This window comes from Dipodomys merriami, unplaced genomic scaffold, assembly GCF_024711535.1.
Source record: "Dipodomys merriami isolate MVZ:Mamm:240054 unplaced genomic scaffold, mDipMer1.0.p SCAF_1, whole genome shotgun sequence".
NCBI classification, from domain to species: domain Eukaryota; kingdom Metazoa; phylum Chordata; class Mammalia; order Rodentia; family Heteromyidae; genus Dipodomys; species Dipodomys merriami.
The window spans coordinates 54,353,974-54,379,135 of record NW_027202270.1 but is presented as its reverse complement, the minus strand read 5'-3'; the positions used below and the strand labels follow the sequence as shown (position 1 = coordinate 54,379,135).

The window sequence follows — 25,162 nt, the reverse complement described above, 5'->3', positions numbered from 1 at the left end:
TTTCTTTTCTTTTTCTTTTTCTTTTCTTTTCTTTCTTTTTTTTAAAGTGAAAATCTTGTTCCAAAGTAGAAAAAACTTCTTAAAAAATATTGAAAATTGTGACCAAAAACATTCCAAGTTCTGTTGATAAGTCATAGTTTTTGTTGTTGTTTTTTTAAAGGTTCCTTTACTTTTTAAATACCTTCTAAAATGAGCATTTATAAAAGAGAAAAACAGGCACATTTTTGAAAGTAAATTTACCTTATAGTTAAAGTATAGCCATCCTTTGGGGCATATTCCATGTTGTTTTGTTGTATTTTCTTCTGCCTCGACCGCTAATGCCTTTTTTCGTTTACAAATAACAGGCATAGACATTGAACAATGTTCCTTTCCCCAAAGCCCTGGAGGAGAAAATTGGTCAGAAATGCCTTAGAAATAATGGTGACTACTTTGGAAAGCAGTATGGAGGTTCCTCAAAAGACTTCACATAGATCTCCCCTATGATCCAGCAATCCCACTTTTGGGCATTTACCCAAATGTTTACAAACAAGACCACACTAAAGCTACCAGCACAACTATGTTTATTGCAGCATTATTTACCATAGCTAAGATATGGAACCAACCCAGATGCCCCTCAGTAGATGAATGGATCAAGAAAATGTGGTATATATACACAATGGAATTCTATGCCTCCATCAGAAAGAATGACATTTCCCCATTTGTTAGGAAATGGAAAGGTTTGGAAAAAATTATATTAAGTGAAGTAAGCCAGGCCCAAAGAAGCATAGGTCCCATGGTTTCCCTTATTTGCAATATCTAGTATAGGTATGAGTCAAGCGGAAAAGGTCAGATAATGTGATGTTAGGAAAATGAACCCTTAAATATGTATTTTAATGTTTTCGTTTCTTTCATGCATGTGTTTCTAACGCATTTATAAGATTATTTCTTTGTTGCTTTGTATGTCCCTCCCCCACAATGTAACCCCCGCTTTCACTATATTTGATGTCAGTATAACATGTAGAGGAGATGGGACAAACAAGTCGTTTAAGGATTCAGGTGGACCTGTTGCAACAATGAGAAGTACAAAATGTCATGTCAAAACCAACTTTACAATGTCGGTGTGGGGGGGAAAGGGGGGTATAATTGGGTGGGGGGAGGGGGGAGGCTGGGAAGGGAGGTGAAGGGTAAACAAAGGAGGAGGCTGCAATGCTTGGTAAGAAATGTATGCATTATCCTGCCCATGTAATTTTAGCCCCTCTGTACAGTATGTTCTCAAATAAAATAAAATAAAATTTAAAAAAAAAAGAAATAATGGTGACTGTTGGTAGGGTTTGTTTATTGATCTCTCTCTCTTTTTTAGGACTGTGTTTTTTTATTATCATAATTTACCTTTTCAATCTATAAACTTACTAATTATAGTTTCCCCTTGACAACAGCTAACTGGGCAAGATGCCAACTCAGCAATTCTAATATTATTATGTATTCTTTTTTACAAATGCATAAATATTTGACAAGGGCAGAAAAATACCTTATAGAGTAATATTTGTTTTAAAATATTCAGCTTCACTGTACAGAAAAAAACAGAGTCTAGAACAATAAATGATCACATATCACACCTAGTAAACCATAAAGTACAATGAAATCTACTTTATGATTTAAAATAAAAGAAAATAGAGGTTGAATGTCTGTAATCTCAAAATCTAGAATCAAACTTTTTCTGAGTGCTGACACAATGCTTAAAAATTTTAGATTTCAAAACGTTTCAGATTTCAGATGCTTAGAGAAAGGATGCTTAACTATGTAAAGCTTACGTAAAGATTCCAAAATCCAAATACCTAAAATTTGATATACTTCTGGTTTCAAGCATTTTGAATAAAAATCAGGAATTTCTAAGGAAAGCATTTCTCAATACTGACCCTTACATAAAATATAATATATAAGCATGTCTTCAATAAGATACATCCTCAACTCCTTAGCATAAGCATGTGTTCAATAAGATCCATCCTCAACTCCTTAGCTCCTGCAGTGGCCTTTCCCTCTTTTTATTTAGAAGAGCTTTATTTTCAGAATAACAGTTACTGGATGCATTTCATTAGCATTCATGTCACAAATTTCAGAACAGAGCCGAATGCATGCAAATTACAAGGGCAAGTTCAGTTCTCTATTATAGAAATATGAGCCCAAAAGATGTTGGTTGGGAAGGAGGAGCTGGATTGCCATTTTCAATGCAGATTATTGCTATTCTCCCAGACTCACAAAACAACCCTTTTTGCAGGCTCTTGTGACACCTGCTGGCAAAAGCAAACTGATTAGCCACATTTTTCTTTGTGTTCCCCCCCCCTTTCCTTTCCTTAACTCTGCAGAGGCCCTCCCACTAAGAATTGCTTTTCCATTCATCATCTCCTGACCTGAGTGCAGCCTACTTGGGAATCTGTTAAAACAGGCAACATCTTTATCTTTTACTTGGTTAGAAAATGTATGTGGGTATTTGTGGACAATCAACTCAATCAAAACTACACTGATAAATAACAAACCGTGCATGCACACGTGTGTGTGTGTGTGTGTGTGTGTGTGTGTGTGTGTGTGTGTGTGTGACCAAACAGGTCGTCAGAGCTAAATGTGCTTTTAAAATCCACCTTGCAAAACAGTTGCTATTTTCCACAGGGCTAGAAGTAATGAGTTCTGGGAATTAAAATAACAATTAAAAAAAAGAGAACAGTTCATTGAATGAAGGTTAGAGGGAAAGAGGAAATAAACTTCATATTCATTAAGGTGCTAATTTATAAAATGGAGGTATATATAACACTGCCCCCCATTAAAATTAGAATAGTATTTATCAGGCTTCAAAAAACAAAAATAAAAACTGGACTAAATTATTTTTAATGCTTTCACATTTGCTGTCTTCTAACTTGTTTGAATTTCTCCATATTATTTTGTACATTTTATTTTTATTTCACCTGTATATTCACTGATACAGATGTTTGCATATATGTTAAGTTCTATTTCCAGTTACCATATGCTAGTTAAATTAAAATGTGCATATTTCTAAAGAAGAAGGTTGATTTAACAGTCTCATTGGGCCCATTTTTGGTGCTGTTTTGATTCACTAGAAAGGATTATCCAGATATGAATTATTTTCAAAACAGAAATTAAAACAGAAGAATGGCCACCCATAACCTTTAAAATCAATGAGATTGAACAGTTAACTGAGAAGAAAAAAAATCAAACAACCTTCTCACTGAATTGATACCTAAAGGAGACTCAAGATTCCAAAAAATAGTTTTCATTATGATCCCAAATGTGAGTAAATAAAGTAACCTGTTATGGAAGAAATAAAGCCACATCTCTGGCTCGGATTATTCACAGGTATCTCTTGTCCTCTGTCCCAGTTCTGGTATATTACTGGTGATCCATCTCTCCAACTGTAGGAAAATTAAAAATGTCAAAGTCTTTTTACTCGGCATGTTCAGTCACCAGCACTGCTCTCAAGTTCTGAGGTATGGATTAAAAGTCTAATAAATAGTTTATTAAATTTAGAAAATACTCATAAACAGAATTGTACCTGTAGTTAACAAATGCTGTACTGTATTTGGAAGCATTTTCTGAAAAGGTAGATTTTATGTTGTATTTTTAGTATAAAAATAAGCTAATAGGACTGGAGGAAGATTTTGGAAGGCATGGATGCGTGTATGGAATAGATTGGTCATAATTTCATGGAGGAATACTTTAGAAAGACTCATGTTTTGGCTAGAGGAATTCAAATTTATAAGTTAAAGATAAGTTAAAGATGATCAACAAATTGATCACTAAGAGGAAATCATGTCATTCAATACTTAAAACTTATCAAGTAAATGGATGAGAAGTTGGCTCAGTGGTAGAGTGCTTGCCTTGCATGCATGAGGCTCTGGGTTTGATTCCTCAGCACCACATAAGCAGAAAAAAAAAAGCCAGAAGTGGTGCTATGGCTCAAGTGGTAGCTTGCTAGCCTTGAGCTGAAGAGCTGAGGGACAGCGCCCAGGCCCAGAGTTCAGGCCCCACGACCGGACTCCCCGCCAAAAAAACAACCAACCAAACAAACAAAAATTTATCAAGTAAAATTAAATGCAAATTAATCTACATTCATACTGAATTTCATCATTGGCTTGCTCTTCTTGGAATCCAATCCACCAATTCACACCAAACTTTGATAGCTATTAAAAGAAAGAAAGGAAGAAATAAAACATCAGCATTTATTCTTCTTGTTTGCTTTTTTTTCTCCTCTATTAAGATGAATGGAGTTGCTGCTAATAGCTTTCTAGTGTTTAGCATTTTACCCAATTATCTAAGGAAGAGTAACTAAGATCTGGTATCTTGAGGAACTCAGGAACTTCATTATTCTAAAATATTATCTCCTCATGAGATAACTCTTTCTATGAAAGAAAATTGTTGTAAAATATTGAAAATAATTAGTTTCATTCAACATGGAAAATAAAATTTCTAACTTCATACAAATGAATTACAGGGAGTATAATAAACTAGTATTGCTGATTCATGCCAGTAATCCTAGCTACTCAGGAGGCTGAAATCTGAGCATCACAGTTCAAAGTCAGCTTGGGCAGGAAAGTTTGTGAGACTCTTATCTGTAATTAAGCACCAAAAAATAAAAATAAAACAAATAGAACTGTAGCTCTAGTGGTAGAGCACAACCTTGAGTGAAAAATCTAACCAACAGTGTCCAAGCTCTGAGTTAAAGGCCCAGAAACAGGGGGGAAAAGTAATATAATAATGTGAAATAGAAGATGGATTCATTTTCTTACTAGAGAAATTAGTGGCTTATTCTCTTCTTGATTTAGAGAAGCTCACTGTAGATGTTACATCTACATGAATAGGATAAAGATTTTGAATTTTACGTAGTGGTCTGATTGTTAAGGTTTAACATCAATAACATTCAAATAAAAAGATACAACATAGGTCAAAGGAATGTTACTGAATTCTAGTGTTTGACAACTAAAAATAGGAGTGTATATATATGTATGTATATATGTACTTTATTATTTTAATACCGATATCAATCACATAGATCTAAGCAAAATAGAGTAAAAAATTAAAACATGATGTGCCCATGCTTTCATTAAAGCAGATGTGATATTGGACTTAGAACCTGAGAAACTGAGATTCCTTCTTTAAATATAAAAGAGGAAGAAGATTTCTTGGAGACCCCCTAAGTTAGAATAATTTGTTTTGTAGGTGTGATATGTATAAATGTTGAAATTTAATTTAATTTTTTATATGCCAAAAAACCCTAATTTGAAGGCATTATATATTTAAATTTGCACTCTCATTTCTGTCAAGACTTGGGAATATGTTTTATGATACATTATTTTTCCACATGAGTTCAAGTCATCACCTAACAGAAGCTGATAGTTGGCTACCACTCTAATTTATAAATAGGTATTTTTACCTCTTGAACAATGTGTCTGTCTATCCTGTCAACAATTTGATAGGAACAAGTATAATTTTGGATCCCTGGGGTGTCATTACGTGGATATGTTCTTATATGCTGAATTTAGAGTCTCTTTGTTAGACATTCGAGTGGGACTGTTGAGACTGACTGTGAACTCACTGGGAGAACCACAAAAATCATGGCCTGATTGTTCGATACCCTAACTAAAGACCACTAAAGAGAAATTACATCTTCTGCATTTTAAGTGGCATTTTCATTAGCACCTCAATTATAGTATGGTAATCTCCCACAAAGCACATCATTGAAACCTATTGTGATATGGTCCAAAACTTCACAGAGCAATGGAAGATACCCAGGCTGAAAATGGTAAAGACAGACAACAGATTTAGCTTAAGCATAAGGTCACAATCACCTATTACTATGTGCTTGTAAAACAGAAATGTGGTATGTCCATTAATTTTAAAGCAGGAATACTATTTGTTTTAAATATGCAAACAACCTTTACAGGTGGTGCAATGTGGAAAGAACATTTAACTAAAAGATACGATGCAATAATCTATGCTAATCTACTAAGCTACGTAAGAAAAAGCAACCTGTCATTTAAAAAAAATGTTTCATCAAAAGTGGTAAAACTAAGCTGGGCATAGGTAGCTCACACCTACAATCTGAGCTACTCAAGAGACTGAAATCTGATGATTGTGGTTTAAAACCAGGGTGGGCAGGAAAGCTTGTGAGACTTTTATTTCCAATTAACCAGCAAAAAAAGCCAGATGTAAAGTTTTGGCTCAAGTGGTAGAACACTAGCCTTGAGTGAAAAAGCTGAGGGATAATGCCCAGTTCAAGCTCCAGTATTGACACACATGCACATATACACAAACACACATATACATACAAAAATGGCAAAATTAACCTATTTTTAGGGCTTAAGACATGAGATTTTGTAGAACTAGTTGAATCTATCTATCTATCTATCTATCTATCTATCTATCTATCTATCTATCTATCTATCTATTATATAAATATAATCATAGCATGAAATAGAAATATAACCAAGACATAGAAGACTGATACTGGATCCCTGTCTCTCCTCCTGTAATAAAATCAATTCAAAAGGGACCAAAGATCTTAATGCAAGATGTGAAACTGCTACTGGAAAACATAGGATAATGCATGCACAGATAACAGCTTCCTAGATAGGGCTCCAATAGCTCAAGAAGTAAAGGCAAGGATTGAACAATGGGATTACACTGAACAAAAATCATCTGCACTGTTAAGGAAACAGTTCCTAGAATGAAGAGATAGCCTGAAGAATGGGAGACAATATTTGCCATGTATTCTTCTGACAAGGGATTAATAGCCAGAACATACAAACAATGCAAAAAACCAAACACCATATTAGCCAATACAGATGGACAAATGAATTGAACAGACAATTCTGAAGTAGAGATGACCAACAAATACTCGAAAAACATGCACCATTCCTAGCCATAAAGCAAATGCAAATCAAAACAACACTGACATTTTATCTCATCCATCAGAATAGTGGTCAGCATCAAGAGCACAAAGAGAACCAATACTGGTGGAGATGGGGCTTGGGGAAGGGAACCCTCATTCATTATTGGTGGGAATGTAAACTAGTGTGACCACCATTGATGTTAGTACAGAGCTTTCTCAGAAAATTGAAATTAGAACTAATGTATGATCCAGTGATAAGCACTCACGGGCACATATCCAAAGGAATGTATCCAAAGGATACAATAGAGATACTTGTTCACTGTGGCACTATTTACAATAGTCAAGCTATAGAAATAGCCCAGATGCCCTACAGCTGATGGATGTATAAAGAAAATATCATATATATATTTATATGCAATAGAATATTATTCAGCGATAAAGAAAAGTAAAACTTATCATTTGTAGGAATAGATGGAACTGGAAGTCATCATTATAAACAAAATAAGCTAGGTTCAAGAAGAAAAATACCATGTTTTCTCTCACACATACTATGCTGACCAAATATATATATATATATATATATATGCACATATACAGTATGTTTGTGTATGCATATATGTGGAATATACATATATGAATATACACATTATATGTCTACATAGACATGTTGCACATATTCACATAGATGGCATATATGATATATGATATGTACATACATATGGTATGTACAGCATGAATGGAAATGTGAGAACAGGAGGGACAAGCAAGAGGGGGTAGGTAAAACAGATGGAAATGGGGGTGAATAATATTGAAGTACATTTTGTTTATGTATAAAAACCAGCATACCGACATCAAATACAGTGAATACAGGGGTTATACCGTGGGGGAGGAACATACAAAGCAACAAAAAAATTGCATGGTACCTTATAAATATGTTAGAAATAACCCCTGTTTTCACTGTATTTGATGTCAGTATAATTTGGGGAGGGGAAGGAAAAAAAGAAAATGTTTAAATTTGGATACAGGTTGACCCATTGTAACGATGAGACGTACAAGACACTGTTGAACATTGAACTTTACAATTTAGGCAGGGGTGGGGGGGGTTTCATTGTGGAGGTGGAATGGAAGGGATGGTAGGGGATAGACAAAGGAGGAGGCCACAATGCTTGATAAGAAATGCACTCATTACCTTGCTCATGTAACTGTAACCCCGCTGTACAGTATTTTCACAATAAAAAACTTATTTTTTTTTAAAACAGCATAATGAATGAAACCTACCTAAAACTTAACAATAAGAGGAAGAGGAGGGAATGGAGCGGGGTGGGGAGGGAGCAATTTTTAAAGGACGAATATAATGACAATGTTTGCAAAAAAGAATCATGAGAGATCATTATATACCATTATATTGGGTGGAGTAAACCAGAATGACAAAAATTAAAAGTAATGGTAAATTGCCATTTTGCAATGTCCAGTACCCCTGGGCTCTCATTTGAGTTTTATTTTCCTTCATGGCATTTATCTATTTACCTTTTTTAACACCTTATGTAATTCTATTTACCTATACTGATTATAGTTTTTTTCTTCTCATACTAGATTAGGAACTCCATAAGGGCAGGATTTTTTTTTAAACAGTTTTAATCACTGAAAGAATCTTAGTCCCTAGATGGCACTCAACAAATATATATTGAATGACTGAATGAGTTCACAGAACTAGTTACTCACCATTGTTGCTACTAAAGAATGAAGAAATGTAAAATGACTGAACAACATAGAAAACCTATTTGTTTTTCTATTGTTTTCTCTTAATCTCTATAGCAGAAAGAAACCCTTCCCAAAACTCTGTTTTTACTGAAACTTAAACAACTGTGTGAAATTAAAATAAAAATCTCCAAGTTCTAACTTTTTCAGGGTGAATTATGTTCCGGTACCTTTCTTATTCTGCTGTGGATGAATTCTTGCTCATGTGCAGAAAGAATTGTGAGTATGTCACTGTTCAGCAAGAAACAGACAAACTGAAAGGAAGACCATTCTAATGGATAGGAGTAGAAAAGGTACTCTGCATTCTGATAAAAAAGCCAAGGAGCATCTGAAAGAAAAACAGTGCCAGTTGTTGTCCAGACTAGTGACAGCTATAATGCAAACTTGAATATTATAGGCTATGCTTATTTTCCTTTCAATTTACTTCATTTAAGAAACATTCACTAATATTCAGAGATCATGGAAGTGAGTTAGATTAATTTCAATTTTGTTTAGTGAGCATATTTATTAAGTTGATTATTCATCAATCATTTATTCACTTCAACAATTTAACTTTAGATTGATACAAGGAAAGATAGGTTTGGATGGAGAGATTTGTTAATACAATAAATAGTGTATCATAGCCTTTAGATGGCATATAATTAGAGTGTGGCAGCATTAGTCTTACCATAGTAGTACCAGAGTGGAATCTTAGGTCTCACATCTGCAAAGAGAAAGCAAATAACCTTAGCTGACCTTTGTTCCTAGTATCCCATTCTTGAAGAATATCAGCTACAACCATATTCTGTACTTCTGCAGTGTTAGCTGGCTACCCCACTCCCAATGAGCTAACCACTGTGTTGGTGCTATCTTCATTCACTTTCCTATGACACATTAAATAAATAGTGCAGTTGGTTGTTGACATGGTGCTAGGATTTTGAATCGCTGTAATTTCCTTGGGGGAAAATGCTATTAAAAAAAATAGAAACCTAGCCTACAAAGACCTTATTAGTGTTTTTACCTCTTGGAATTTTGCATATCCATTCCCGTTTGGAAGCACAGTGCAAGGGCAGCAAGGTTTTGTCTGCCTTATACACAGCACAGTTTCTTACATCTTCTCCAAAGTAACAATTGTCTAAAAATGAAGAGACAACCTGCAGCAGATGAAGTTCATTATTCCTTAATGTTGATTCCCCCATAAAAAGTTTCAAAAGATCCAAACAAAGCAACCATGCACACATCACTAGAGTCATCTAGAGAAAGCTTCAGTAACATGTACATGTCACTCTAGTTTGAGGTTGATCCACATTTGTGTAAAACATGCCAACTAGTGTTTAGTATTTCTTTTCTTAAAGATGTCTTTCCTTTAAAAATAAAAGAGGTATGTTACTTCTTTTCTAGGAGGAAGAAATCATATGCAAGGTTGGTTCTGAACTTGCACTATTTACTAACTGGAAGGACTCGTTTAGTCTTGGGATCATGCTACATTTCTTAAAGGTTCAGGGATGTGCTAAATTTGAGTGTCAGTTCTAATGCCAATCTTTTGTACATAGACTAAACTTTCAGCCTTTAATAATGAATTCTAGACCATAACTAGCTTTTTAACCAGGAAACTAACCATGAGTGACCTGAAGACCCACAGAATTCGCATAAAAGAGGTTTTAAATAAGGATCCAACCTTCTCAACTATTTAATAATAAATAGTTGATAGTGTAGGCCACAAGTAAAATGGGTAAAATGTTGGAAAAAAGAGGATATTTTGAAACCTCTTGTACTTTTCCCAAACCTGTATACAGCTTTGCAACTATATCACAATTTTATTTGTGCATGTATGTGTATGTGTGTGTGTGTGCTCACACGTGTGCACATGTGTGCATTTGCGCATGCACCAGTCCTGGGACTTGAACTCAGAGCTTGGGAGCTGCCTGTAACCATTTTTTTCCTTAAGGCTAGTCTTTACAACTTGAGCCACAGGTCCACTTCTGGCTTTTGTTCTTTCCCTCCTTCCCTCCTCCCTCCTCCCTCCCTCCCTCCCTCCCTCCCTTCCTTCTTTCCTTCCTTCCTTCCTTCCTTCCTTCCTTCCTTCCTTCCTTCCTTCCTTCCCTCCTTCCTTCCTTCCTTCTTTCCTTCCTTCCCTTCCTCTTTTCTTTCTTGTAAATTATTGGAGATAAAGAGTCTCACAGGCTTTCCTGTCCCAGTAGGCTTTGAACTTAGATTCTCAAATCTAAGTTCCTGAGTAGCTAGGATTACAGGCATGAACCACTGGCATCCAGTCCAGTTTATATCTAATGATTACACACACACACACACACACACACACACACACACACACACACACACACTCAGGTTCAGAGAATGATGTGAGTTTAATTAATTGTGTCTAGTGGAGAGTCAAGAGAACTTCAGTGGACTATCTTATGGCCTTTTTCTCTTTTATTTGAACCAAATTGTTTGTCCCTCTCCTATTATTGCGTTTGTTTTACTGAAACACAATGCAATATTTTCAACTTTTCTGTATAATAATTTGTTTTTCAAGAGCTGTATTGTATTCAATACTTCTGTTCCTGGGTCATGATTCCTTCATTAGCAAAACAGATCCATGCAGCTCAGTGACTTCTAAGGTCTCGCCCTGTGTTGTTTGTGGTACCCTTTGTAAAGAAGCAGTGTAGGAGCACAAGTACTCCCATTAGCATTTTACAACTACAATGCCCTTATCATTATTTTGTTTCCATGAGAAGCACAAGGCTTTCTCTCTCTCTCTCTCTCGGTCGTGGGGCTTGAACTCTGGGCTTTGGCGCTGTCCTTGCGCTCTTCAGCTCAAGGCTAGTGCTCTACCGCTTGAGCCACAGCACCACTTCCGGTTTTCTAGTGGTTTATTGGAGATGAGTCTGCCCCGGCTGGCTTTGATAACCGCGATGCTCAGATCTCAGCCACCTGAGTAGCTAGGATTACAGGCCTGAGCCCCCAGCGCCTGGCTTCTTTTTCTTTTTTAAATAAATTCCTTCTTGGCTACAGATTTGAACACAACTTTTATAGTGGGTTTTATTTAAAGTTTGGCTACTGCTATTTTTTTAACAGCTTTGTGGCTCAGGAGTCAGACAACCTGTGTGCTAATCATGGCTGTCCTCTGTTATTTTAGGCAGACGGCTAATCATTCTATTGCCCACTGCAGTGAGCTGTTGTAAGGATGAAATGATATCACGTAGGAGTGCATTCAGCTCACTGCACAGAACATGATGAGGGCTCCATAAGCAGCAGCTGCATTAAACACTCACTTCAGGGTCTTTGAGAGCCTTTCTTTTCCTTTTCATGGAAAGAGCTGATTCTGCAAGCGATATAGGATGGATCCTATTGCAACTTGGGATAGTGCTTCAGGTGTCCCTCCCCCTCCCCATCATCTTAAGGAAAATGTGATATTTTCACATTGCACCTGCAAAAGCAATACAACACCACAAAGGTTTTCAAAGAAGAGGTAGAATGAAAAATAAGATTTCTTTTCCTGGAACTACTTGCTCTGGCTGTGAAGGAGATGATTTCTAAGGCATGTCTATCCATGAACCATGAGATAAACTGAAAATTGTTCTCCCAAATTACCTCATTTTCGCTGTGACAAAGCCAAGGCCAATCCATACTGTTTAGGAAATGAGAAACTGGATGGGAAAAGCCTAATATTATTGAAAGAATAGTTGTTTCTCTGCTAGATGACTTTTCAAATTGGGAAATGGTTTGGGGGACATGTTGGAGGTTGTGATTTCTTATCAGGACAAGATACTATTGGGACTTCAGGATAATCTGGTCAGCAAAAGTTTCCCAGGCCCTTGACATAGTAACTCTCTTAGTCCTAATCTCTAGCACAGCCATAGGAGAGACATGGACATTATTTCTAGGTTCTCTTAATCAATTTAGCAAGTGCTGCCATGGCTGCTTTTCTTTACTTCATCTCTTTTGTCCAGTTTGGAAAGACTTACAGGAGTTCTATCAGACCACTCCCAAGAACCAGCATTCAGTGGATTTCTTTTGTTAAATCCAATCCAGAACTGCCGTTCTTCTGTCCTAGAGGAAAGAAGAGACAAAAACTTTGCCTTTCCCATTGATTTCCTAATGTTAGACAAAAGATTAAAAAATCTTTAAAAATATTTATTTTTGCAGAAACCAGGTGATGCTACTGGATCAACCAAGTCAATCACATATTTTATGTGCATGTACAGAGAGGAAGATTTAGGCTCGTGTTTTATTTCTCTTTGTTTATTCGTGGGTGATGATATCAGCTCACATTGAGATTAGAAGTTTTTCATCAGAAATGGCAATACCTTCCAATCTTGGCAAGGGCACATGAAAACATGTTGGTAAAAATTTGTAACATCTTTTTTTCTTGAGGACTTTTTTTAACCTTTCTATTACCTATTCATACTACTTTACTATATTTCAATTGGTCACTTGTTTGTCAAATGTTTATGCATTTTCTGAAAGTTAATCATCATCTTTACTAAATAAAAGGTACACAGAAGGTTTAGAGATTTCCCCCTACCCCCAGATCCCAACATAAATAATTCTGCAGCAAATCAGCCTAGGCCATGGTAAATTAACTTCAGCCATCACCAATGGTTAGACTTGGCAAAAGGCTCCACAGAGAATCATCTTCCCTCCTATTAGGCAGAGTACAAATATGTCAAATTGCAGAGTACTCAATAAATCAAGCAATAAAGCCTAATTGTACAATGAAGCATCTCACTAAGATAATTTTCTGGGAATAATTTTGAAGAATTGAAGATTTAAAAGACTCAGAAGTCATGAGAGATGCTTTATTTTCCTTACTGCAGAGAACAAGCCTATTCCAGAGCATAGCGTCCTAGATATCTGAGCTTCTCTGTCTGAATGATACAAATTATATAAGTTAGAAAATCTGAGAGATCACTGGTGCCTGGCTGGCCACTGTGGTGACGATTTACTACATTTAAGGTTGTGAGAAGATGAGATGAATGCTATAAGGTTAAGCTAAGGGCATGACTGTTATGGCCTAGGCTGGAAATCCATAGATTCTCTCTGCTCTAAGAACTTTTAATTTGCTTGATTGGGTCATAGAAGACAAATGGACACTGACTTTTCCTCCATCAATTTCCTAAAATTATGTTATTTTTAAACAAGCACACACATATGTTTTGGTTGAACATTTTGGTAGTCTGGGCAAGAGACATATAATTTTTGGGATCAGAGGATAATGATTAATAGTTTGATAGATGCTCAGCCCTAAATTCCATTAGAAATTTCATGTTGGAGCACTTATACATATAGAAATAGTGATATCTGATCGAAAGCAAACTAAGAGCTCACTTACATGTCATTGTTTCAGATGGCAAATTCATTAAAATTTAAGGGAAAAAAATAAAACACATTTTGCAAGGTGCTAAAGTAATGAAGGACAGCACAACTCAGAACAATGGGTAGCTGTGGTCCTCCCTCCAACTAATAATAAAATTAGCCAGAAAGCTTCTCAAAGTCTGATCCAGCAGCCCTGGTGTGGGACAGAAAGCTGTGTGTCCCAAGTGAGTGTAACGATTAGTCAGGCTCTGGAGCCATGGTCTCTCAGATCAGGATTTCTTGTAGGGACCAGCAGGTCTATGTGCTGGTAAGAAATATTCTTTTTAAAAAAAGAGATTTTGTTCTCAAAGTACTTCTTTCTAGAAGCCTTCATGTTATGATTGTATATAGTTAATTTCCAGCATTGTACTTGGTTTTGTGGTTGCAGTTAACCATAAAATATCCCCTTTCCCCCACAGAATAGAAGTTTATGAGACTCACACTTGTAAATGTCAAAACTCTAATTTTTAGGTTCATTTTGTAAATATGGAAGCTGACTAACTGGATAGATAGCACATATTAACTTCTTTGTGGGAGTGTCCTGACAGGGAAACTTCCAGGGAAGGCCAGAGTTTTCCACACATACACACACAATCTTGCATTTTCTCTGAGTTTTGGAAAAGTGTTTCATTGAGATTCCAGGCTTCTAGAGCTTGGAGCAAAGTTGCTGGTATTACATTTGTGGAATAAAGACTTAAGGACTTGGAGGCATACCCCCTTAGACCACAGCATCTTCAGGTTTTTGTCTGCCATGTCTGCTGTATTCTTGAATCAGCTATGCATGTACCTGTGCTTTTTCCACAAAAGATATTCCTAAAAGGTATGCTGGTTGACAAGAATATTCTAGAGCAAGAGACCAAGGTATGGGAGAACTCACAAGAAAGAGAAGTGGGGATCCCTTCAAATATTTTAGCGTATGCTTGATTTACATTGCTCTAGCTCCAAACTGAAGGAGGCGGATTTCTGGCTTAGTAGAAAGATGATCTTGGAAACCAGCTTCTACCAATGGAATGGGCTTCCTTCCAGGCACGGGGCATTCTGAAACTGGAAGCAGTTCAGCAGGCATTGGATGACCGTGGGAAGGTAATGGGATGAATTACTGTGCTGGGAAGGTAATGGGATGAATTACTGTACTGGATGCTGGTTAACTCAAACCTGTGTGCTTATTCTCATTCAAATTTAACTGGATTTTTAATTCCAAGGATGTTGAGATTCCGTAAGCTTGGAAATAGACCCCAATAAGCAAAACACCTTGTTTCTTCAAATGCAAAATCAGAATTGGGTAGAGGTGTGTCTCAAGTGGTAGATCATCAGCCTTGGGTAAAAAGCCAAGTGACAGCACAAGGCCCTGAGTTAAAGTCCAAGTACTAACATCAAATCGAGGAGTTGGACTGGATTTTTTTTTAATCACTAGGATTTTTATTTCAAGTGAACTCTTAAACAGACTCCTATCATTTAGAAAAATAATAATTAGTGGAGCTTGTGGGGGCTGTGCTGGTGGTCGTCTAGCAACTCTGCTCATTTAGGACCCTTCTGTTCCTGAGGTCCCAGGATCATGGGGAATCTTAAGAAACACTTTCAAACTACTAAGTTTATCTGGTTTGGGGAGGGGAAGGGGAGGCACTGAAATGGTCAGACAAAGGGTGAACTAATTCAGCAGTGATACTCTCTAGACACTATGTTGGAAATGAACTATATACTTCTGCAGGGAGAGGGGTCAGGAGGGGAAAAAAACATGGGAGAAAATGAAGCGGGTGTGATACTATTCAAAAAGAAATCTACTCATTACCTCACTTATGTAACTGTAACCCCTCTGTACATCACCTTTACAATAAAAAATTTAAAAATCCCACTGAGGTAGATACCGTTTTGTAACACAGCTTTAAAAATCTGACTAGAGATACATGACAAAGATCTCAAATATCAATCATCACTTTGTTTTATGGCCACTTGGTGGCCTATACATACAAGGCTATATGGATATATTTTTTCTTCCACAACTAATGATATCTTGATTTTTGACTTACTAATACTAGAACTCTAATTAATTACGTGGGATTCTGACCCGTAAAAAGCCATTACTGAGGGATAATATTTGTGATTTTTTTCAAAACTCACAACTATTTACCGATTTAATTTTGAATGTAAAAGTTCATTCACAAAATTTTCTTCCTCAATATGGGCAAAGCTGGCAAGATGAGCTCCAAATTCTTCACAAAATGCTTCAGCTTCTCTCCATGATCTTTTCATTAGGACTTTTTCACTGTGAAATACCTGTACAGTAAAAAAAAATCCACACTGTCATGGATAAGGAAAGGCTGTTCAATTATGCTTTAGAAACTAATAGTAATATAATTTTCATTCTTTTTTTTTTTGCTGCTGAGAATTATACCCAGAGCTTCTTTTATGATTAGCACACTACTTCCCAGCTGTGTCCTACTTTTTCTGTTGTTCTTTTTTGAGAGCTAATGGAAGTAACAGTTAGTGAACTAGAAGGTACCTAGTCACTTTAAAACTATTAGCTCAGGACCTGGGAAGGTGGCTTTGTGGTTGAGTGCTTGTCTAGCATACATGAAGCCCTGGCCTTGAAACCTCAGTACCACATATATAGCAATAGCCAGAAGTGGTGCTGTGGCTCAAGTGGTAGAGTGCTAATCTTGAGCAAAAGAATCTCAGGGGCAGTGTCCAGGTCCTGGGTTCAAGCCCCAGGACTGGCAAAAAAACAAAAAACAAAATAAACAAACAACCCCCCCCAAATTAGCTCATTTTATCTTCATGACAAATTCATGAAGAGAATATGATAAACTCAATTTTGTAAATAAGTTTCCTGAAGACCTTTTTCCCCACTAAATCTCCTATAGCTGGTACAGTTTCCTTCAATTAATGTTTTCCTTCAATTAATGTTTGTCAAGAGTCAAGGAAATTGGGATAAAGGGTGTTAAGAATTTCAGGACAAGTAGATGAATGGATCAAGAAAATGTGGTATATATACACAATGGAATTCTTTGCCTCCATCAGAAAGAATGACATTGCCCCATTTTGTTAGGAAATGGAAAGACTTGGAAAAAATTATATTAAGTGAAGTAAGCCAGGCCCAAAGAAACATAGGTCCCATGGTTTCCCTTATTTGCAATAACTAGTATATGTCTGAGTCAAGTAGAAAAGATCAGATAAGTTGATGCTAGGGAAATGAACCCTAAGATATGTATTCAAATGTTTTTTTCTTTCATGCAATTGTTTCTAACACATTTATAAGATATTTATTTGTTGCTTTGTATGTCCCTCCCCCACGGTATAACCCCTGCTTTCACTGTATTTGATGTTGGTATAATTTGTGGTATAAACAAATCGTTTAAATAAGGATACAGGTGTACCCACTGCAACAATGAGATGTACAAGTCGTATGTCGAAAACGAACTTTGCAACTTTGGTGCAGGGGGAGAAGGGTTGGGTGGGGGGGCAGGGGGAGGATGGGACAGGAAGGGGAAACAAAGGAGGAGGCTACAATGCTTGATAAGAAATGTACTCATTATCTTGCCCATATAATTATAACCCCTCTGTACAATATTTTCACAATAAAAAAAATTCAGTACATACACCTACAAATGCAGAGCTAGGATTATATCTAGGACTCCTTAATTCAAGAACCCACAAATTTCTATCCCAGAAGGCTATCTTCTGACAAATTAAAACTAGCCAAATGACCATGAATATGAGTGACTCTGGTCAAGAAATGAGAAATAACGCCTATACCTAGGACAGCAATATTTCTGGGTTTGTTAATTCTGAGCTGAATAGAAGGTGCAGTTGTTTGTGTCTAAATTTCTCTCATCAATCCTCAGGAGCAGAAAGGAATTGGTCAAATGGAAAGTTTTCTTTTGGCTTTTTGTAAAAACAGAGTGAAAGACAGACCCAGAAAACTCTTGATCTTGAGTCTCTGCATCCCCTTGTTAGAAAACTCCAGCAGTAAGCCTGACTCTCAGATGCCAGGCAGCTATACTCTCAGGCCAGCCTGCACAGGTTCTTATTTGCTGAGACCAGAATGAATAGCTTTCCAAATTCTGTGGACCACAGCATAGCCTTTCCATCTTCTAAATTATATGTCAAAACTTGCTTCCTCTGGGAACCTCTTTCTGAATCACTCTAAATTCATAAATCCTACCTCCGTGCACATCAAACACACCATCCATTTGTTGACACATCAGGATGATATATTGTAGAACAAGCACTGGACCACGAGTCCCAAGACCAGGGATGCATTTTCACTGTCAGTACATAAATGTGAGCTTGAGCAAATCACTTCATCTCACTGGCCTCAGTTTACTCATTTTTATTTTAACTTATTACTCTGTGATATCACTTCTGGCCTGTTATTCTATGAAATTAATCTGAGATTTCACATGTGTACATTTAAAGGGAAGGCATTCATGTTGTTTTGTGATATCTGCAAGCTGTAATATCTGTGGAGTTGGCCTATTGCTATACTACTCACATGGGCAGAGAAGAACATGCTGGAGAAGAACTTTCTCCTATGATTTGGGGAATCTCTAAGTATAGAACATGTCAGAACAAATCAAGACCAAACTACTAAACATAAAAATTTCACATTTCAAATCACATGCTTCTAGCAAGAAGAGTATAGGAACTGGTTTAAATCTAGGATCTAAAGCTGATGTTTTAAACAGGTATTTCTTTGAGAATTTTAACATATATGAGTTTTTAAATATTATATGTAATTTGACTTTTATGTTGAGTATTCTTAATCTGAAAGTAAAAAGTTTGAAGTGCTCTACAGTCTGAAACCTTTTGTGATAGTGACAACTTTGCTTTCTGACAGTTCTAAGTATGCAAACTTTGTTTCATGTGCAGAATTACTAAAAATACTGTATAAAATTACCTCTAGCCTGTATATCTGTGTGTGTGTGTGTGTGTGTGTGTGTGTGTGTGTATGTGTGGTACATGTGATTTTGTGCTTAGACTTAAGTCCCAACCATGTTATTTTTCTCTGTATATGTATGCATATATATGTATATTTGCACATGGATATACATATGCATATATATTCATACCTATGTAGGTACACATACACACATCTACACACATGCATATATGTGCACATATGCATATACATGTATATAGATACACACATGCATTTTATATACATATACACATTCATGTATATGCATATATGCAAATACACATGCATTTATATATACACATACATGTATATTATATATATGGAAATTAAAATACTTCTGGTCTGAAGCACTTCAGGTAAAATTCTTCTTTTCTTTATCTATCAACTATGTATCTATTTGTCTATGTGTCTATGTATGTATGTATCTATCTATGTTCATGCAGATCTATTGACACATGCATGTCAACTATATTTATTAATTTGTTGGCTCTTTAGATGTCTAGAAAATTGCAAAATATATGTTTAGAAGTATTATTATTCCATGGAAAGTACTTTATTCACAAGCTAAAATCCAATGTAGAATTTTAGCATTTTAATTCTCAGTGAGTATTGACCACCTTCATTTGGTATTTGCTTGGCAATAAGAACACTGACTTGTGAGCTGGTGGCTCACACCTGTAATCTTAGCTACTCAGGGGGGTGAGATCTAAGGATTGTAGTTCAAAGCCAGTACAGGCAGGAAAGTTTGTGAGACTCTTATTTCCAAGTAACCACCCCAAAACTGGAAATGGAGCTGTGGCTCAAAGTGGTAGAATGCTAGCCTTGAGCAAAAAAAGAGGGACAACACCCAGGCCCTGAGTTCAAGCCCTATGACCGGCATAAAAAAAGTTTAAGAACGCTGACTTGTGCTATAATATTATAGGATTGGTCCTTGAATGATCCTGGTTGACCCAGCATGTCCCCTCTTGACTGCACTTCTCAGCAAGAATGTACTGAGAATGCAGCTGTCCTCGTCAATGTTTTAGCCCAGTGACCCAAGTGGCAAGGCATAAAACCCAGAGAATAATGCTTTTGGAGTCCCTGAGCTGTGGTGGGAAGTGGAGCATGTGTCCTAGGCAGCTTTTCTGAGCCTTGGGGGTTGGGCTTGCTAGGATCTTAGGTGTTGTTGCTTCTTGTGGCCCATCTGTGGAGAATGAATTTGCTTTCCTGACTTGTCTGAATGCTATGATCTCACTGGACTCAGACTCTGTCAATTGAGTTTGCGCAAAACCTCTAGCTGAACCTAGAGCTCTTACTAGTCAGGTGTTTAAAATTCTTTCCCAGGATTGCTAACCAGTACATATTAATTCCCTCCTGGAATTAATATTGGTGCATGGCATTTCTGCTTAACAGACATCATTCTTCACAAGGAAGCCTTCAGTATCACCAGAAGTCTGTCAATATTTGACTTAAAATTATTTGGACTATAAGTGAAAAGAAAAAGAAAGGCAAATATTAATTAAACCCCTGCTGTTTGCCAGGCACAGTTCTGAAAAGTGCTATAATAAAGGAATTTGTGGTGCATGGATCAAATTGAACTGCTGGTATTATTGAGAGTAGTTAAGTAACCTTGACATCACCTTGAAGCAATTGGCCAGACCAGGCTGTGACTCTCAGTTCAAATAGCAGGGGTGAAAAGGCCATCTCTCTTCCTGCTCTGTTTTCTCACGATTTTCAACTGGCTGTTTACACAGAGACATTGCCTTGAAATGTCTGCAGTCCTTCACCTCCCAGCGCCCACTCCTTCCATGTATGACAACACAGCCACCACTGGAACCTATGATCAGAAAAAAACAAGCAGTTTAATATCAGATGATTAACACATTTTGTGCTCAGATGACAGCTCTTCAGAGTGCAGAATAACTGAATCTCCTAATGAAGCATCCAGAGAAGAACAATAAAGATGAAAAGGGATGTTTTATTGGCACAATTATCTCATTTCTTCTCATCTCTGGAGAAAAGAAGAAGGAAACATGAGAGAAAAGAAGCTATGAAGCCTGAAATTTGGACATTGTCTCCTTTGAGCTCAGATAACAAGTGATAGGAAAGTAGGAGTGGTTCCTACCTGGAGCCAAAATATCCACTATAGCTCAGTGCTGTGCTTTGAAATCCCATTGTGAACCATCAGCTGAGACAGGAGCAAAGTGCTCATCCTGAGAGATTCCATGGGGGGAAAACTTACATGAATAATGGATTCAAGGTAGACTACAAGATCCACAACAAAGAACAAAACCATAAGCCATAAACCATGGGAGAGTGGAGAGAATAAGATAAATTTTGAAATGATGGAAAAGCTCTGGGGTCAGAGACAATGGCAGATATTAAGGAAATAAGAAGCAAAAGACAGATTCTTTGTCCCTCCACATTCAGAGTATGAAATATTGGGAAGGGGATAGATTTTTCTGTTAGGGACAGAACAACTTCACTTTTGTTTTTTCATGTATATTGAACATTTTGAACATGAAATGTGTTTTTCTTGGAAACAATTTGCAAATTGAGTTAAGCTTCTTAAGTTTTGCAGAATCTATACAACTCATAAGATAGATAAATATACACTTCGAATTTCAGTTCAATGTAGTAGGAAACAATTCCATTCTAAAAATAGAATAAACACTGGATGAGAATGAAATTGTTTTTTTTTCCTCTTGATTTCAGGGTGACTATTTAATGAACTATATTGATATTCAACAATCACAACAAATTTATGCATCTACAACATCCCTGGCTATGCTGTATATTAGCTTTTACAGAGAGAGGACCGAACAAGCAAAAAAAAACCCGTTTTGGTTTAGTATGATATACAGATGAATAATCAATTGCAATAAAATAATATGTAAAGTATAACAGAAAGGAACTTGTCTTGAGCTGTGGGAGAGACTGCAGAAGGGCTGATGGAATTTGCCTAGAGATATCTATCAGAAAAGGATTTGTAGGAAGGGATATTTGAGCTAGGTTTTGGAGGACAGGGAAAGGTATAGAGTTTTCAGGGTGGGCTTGTAAAAAGCAAGTGGTGGAAGACATATCTGAAGCTTTGTGGCCTAGAAGTACTTTAAAGAAAGGTGGTAATGTGGTACTAGATACTTATCTTGCTTAATTTCCCTTCAGTAGTAATGGCTTCACTTTTTCAGTTTTTTGGTTTTTAGATATTTGGTAGCTGACATGATCATTGTCAACTATGTATTGGTTGTTTTATAGTCACAGAAGACTGAAGAAATGGACAACAAAGCATGGGAGCTGGAAGAAAGAATGGAATGAAGAAATAGAATAGAGTTTGATAAGAAAGAAGAAAGAAAAGAAAGGTAAAGCACTGTTTGTGTCTTCAAGAGTCCTAGGTTCACATCATGCCTTATATGCTGGACATCATGGTGACACTCAAAGGTATGTGTGTGTGTGTGTGTGTGTGTGCGCGCGCGTGCGCGCGCGTGTGTGTGCATGTGTGTGCATGTGTGCACACATGCATGCCCATGCACGAATACATCAAAACCCCCAAAACGTGAACATATTCATAGAAGAGAAAACATGCTAAGCATGGCTTATTTTGAACAAAAGTAAGCCAAGAGAGAGTTGGTTCATACCAAATTGATCAGATACTTCCACCAGCCAGGAAGAGCTACTTAGTGCTAGAGATGGAAGGCTGGGGGTAGGGAGATGGACAAGGGTGAAGGCATATACTATATGACTGCCTTTGCTATGAACAGCACTTTGTAATTTAGGAATGAAGCCCCAAACCCAGCTGAGTCATGAGCAATAGAGGAGATGTGCATGAGGAAGAGGAAAATGAGTAGTGGAGATTCATATGGAATCCCCAAGTGGGACATATTTATGGATCTGTTCTACTTGAATGAGGAAGAAAGATGAGCACTTTTCCCCGAGGTCCTCTGAGGCCTTCCAAGGAAACTTCCACTTCCTGCAGAAAAAAAGTGGGAAAATTCCTAGAAAGAACGTCTAATTTGGAACACAAGGTCTCCAGCACAAATATTGAATAACTTGAAGCTTGAAAACATGAATCAATCATAATAAATCTTGTAGATTTAAATATAGCCACAAGATATAGTGATAATAACATGTTGGAAAGCATACTGTAAGTTAGGAAGAGCTAAAACACCCCCAAGAAGTTGTTATTCTGCTTAAAGACATTTTGAGGACAAAAACTGGGATTTTTGTGACAGGAGTTCTGCCTGCACGTTCAGAGAATTGTTTAAAGGTTTGAATCAGCAAGTTTATAATATAATATACTCTTTTTTGTTGGCCTTGCATTTTTGTCTCACCATGGTTTAGATGCAGTAGAGTCCAGCTCATCTTCATTAGTGAAGCAGGAGATGTTTGTGACTCAAGGAGACATGCAAAGTGCTCCAGGAGTGTTATTGGTATTTTAATGCAGTTAACTTAATGGAACATTTGACCCAAATTTTAAAGTCTAAGCCCCAAAGAAGCAGTAAAGTGGTGTAATAAAGGGAGACAGGGTTAAGGGAGATATAAACTGAATTTATATGCCAATTCATAGGGATGCTTGCAAAGCCAAATAATAAGAATAAGGTGGAGGAAAAGTAGAGGCAATTTTTCTCCCAGAGAAATTGTTTTTTTTTTAATAACTCACTTCTCATTGGAGAAAAAAATTATTATCCTTTTTTTTCCATGGTGAATCTCATATTTCAAAGCATTTCTGCTTACCTACTTTAGCTCCCAGACCTTCTCACTCTTTCCCTGAAACATCAGTGGGAAAAACTAAGAAATTTGAATTCACTGTTCCAATCTTTTGCACTTGACGCAGCTACCTAATTATATAAAATGAACTGAGCTGGAAAGCCATCACCTTTAACCTCTCTTGTCAAGTACCAAAGTATAAGCCAACCAATCAAACCAATTTATGGTTTGGGGCAGGAGGGAACTATACCAGGTCTCAATGCCTAGATATTTTATTTGAGTCTATATATTTATGTTCCTATTTTTGGCAACAGTTTTATCTAAGGAAAAGGGGTAGATTGGATGCAGAAAAAGGATTAAATAGTGACTCTGATCACAAAGCGCTGGACACTTAGACATGTTAAAATTGTAACCCTCCTGCACAACTATTTGAAGTTTAGGGGGAAAAGTCATGAAAAAAAACCTGAGAACAATGGTGAAATATCACAGTTAAATTTGATCCTCAAATAGTCCTGGACAACACCTTATCTGTGCAAAAAAGTATGGTGATTTTAACGTCAACTAAAATATGACAGCAAATGCTCATTCACAGATAGTCTTTAATTGCCATTATTGTAGGTAACAGATTCATGATCAGAACTTTTAGATATGTAATTGTAAGATTGAATTAATTGTAAAGAACAAAGGATAAAGTAATAAAATCCCCATCCAAAACCAAAACATTCTCACCTCTCAAGTCTTATACCTTCCTCAGCTTCCCTCTCCCTCTTCCTTTCTTTCTCCATAGGGAAAAGTGGATCTCCTCCAGAAGAGTATGCACAGAGTGTTATACCTGTGCCAGGCACAGTGCTAGGCATTTTACATGGCCATCCCTCTATTTAATGTCAAAAACTCTGAAGCAGGTTGAATATATACATTTGACAGATGGAAAATGAAGGCAAAGGTTTAGTAGGCCATAGAGTTAATGATTGTTTTACCCAAGACTTGAAATTGGATTTATTTGAATCTATTTGTGATATAATATCAAAGTAGAGAGTAGATTCAAGAAATAGAAGCTTGAATGAATGAATGAGTGAGTGAATGAATGAGCCTCAAATTATGCTTCTTCTTTTCCCATGAAGCTCTTTCTCATTTTCCTGGTCACAGATCTCTCCTTGTGTGGCTACAGAATTTACGTGAAGACAGACAATCACTCTTATGATTATGAAAAGGTAGGGAGATATCCAAAGGGTACTCAAAACCAAGGCTGAGCATGTCCTCATTATGAGGTAGTTCATTTCAGAACTCTGAGGCATCTGAAGCTGGGTAGTGCTGTATAGTTTATCTGCTGACCTGAGACAGGGATCTTAATTCTTGTTATACTATGCTTAGAAGCAAATAAATGTGACCTGCTGGACTAAAGTTGAGTTTTCCTTGTCCCTAGAAGATTTTTACTGATTTGGAACAATTAGGGTACAGGAGCCCTGGAGTTGTCCCATACAAGAGAAATATACTTCTTCTTCTAGGTCTAAGAGCAGAACTTTGTCACAGAGACTGTTTCTTTTTCTCTATTTGACTCCTAGGAAGCTCTCACATAACTTGGAGAAGCT

At 36.8% G+C, this 25,162-nt stretch overlaps 1 protein-coding gene across 1 annotated transcript in view; it reads right to left on the bottom strand.

Moving 5' to 3' along the window:
- The window catches only part of Pla2r1 (phospholipase A2 receptor 1), a 116,588-nt gene that overhangs the window by 28,406 nt on the left and 63,020 nt on the right, over positions 1-25,162 (bottom strand). The window contains 9 exon segments of the mRNA XM_070022392.1: positions 241-380; positions 3,298-3,401; positions 4,105-4,169; positions 8,806-8,963; positions 9,303-9,338; positions 9,636-9,768; positions 12,583-12,667; positions 16,101-16,246; positions 20,510-20,706. Of these exon segments, the coding sequence (XP_069878493.1) occupies positions 241-380; positions 3,298-3,401; positions 4,105-4,169; positions 8,806-8,963; positions 9,303-9,338; positions 9,636-9,768; positions 12,583-12,667; positions 16,101-16,246; positions 20,510-20,706 (1,064 nt within the window).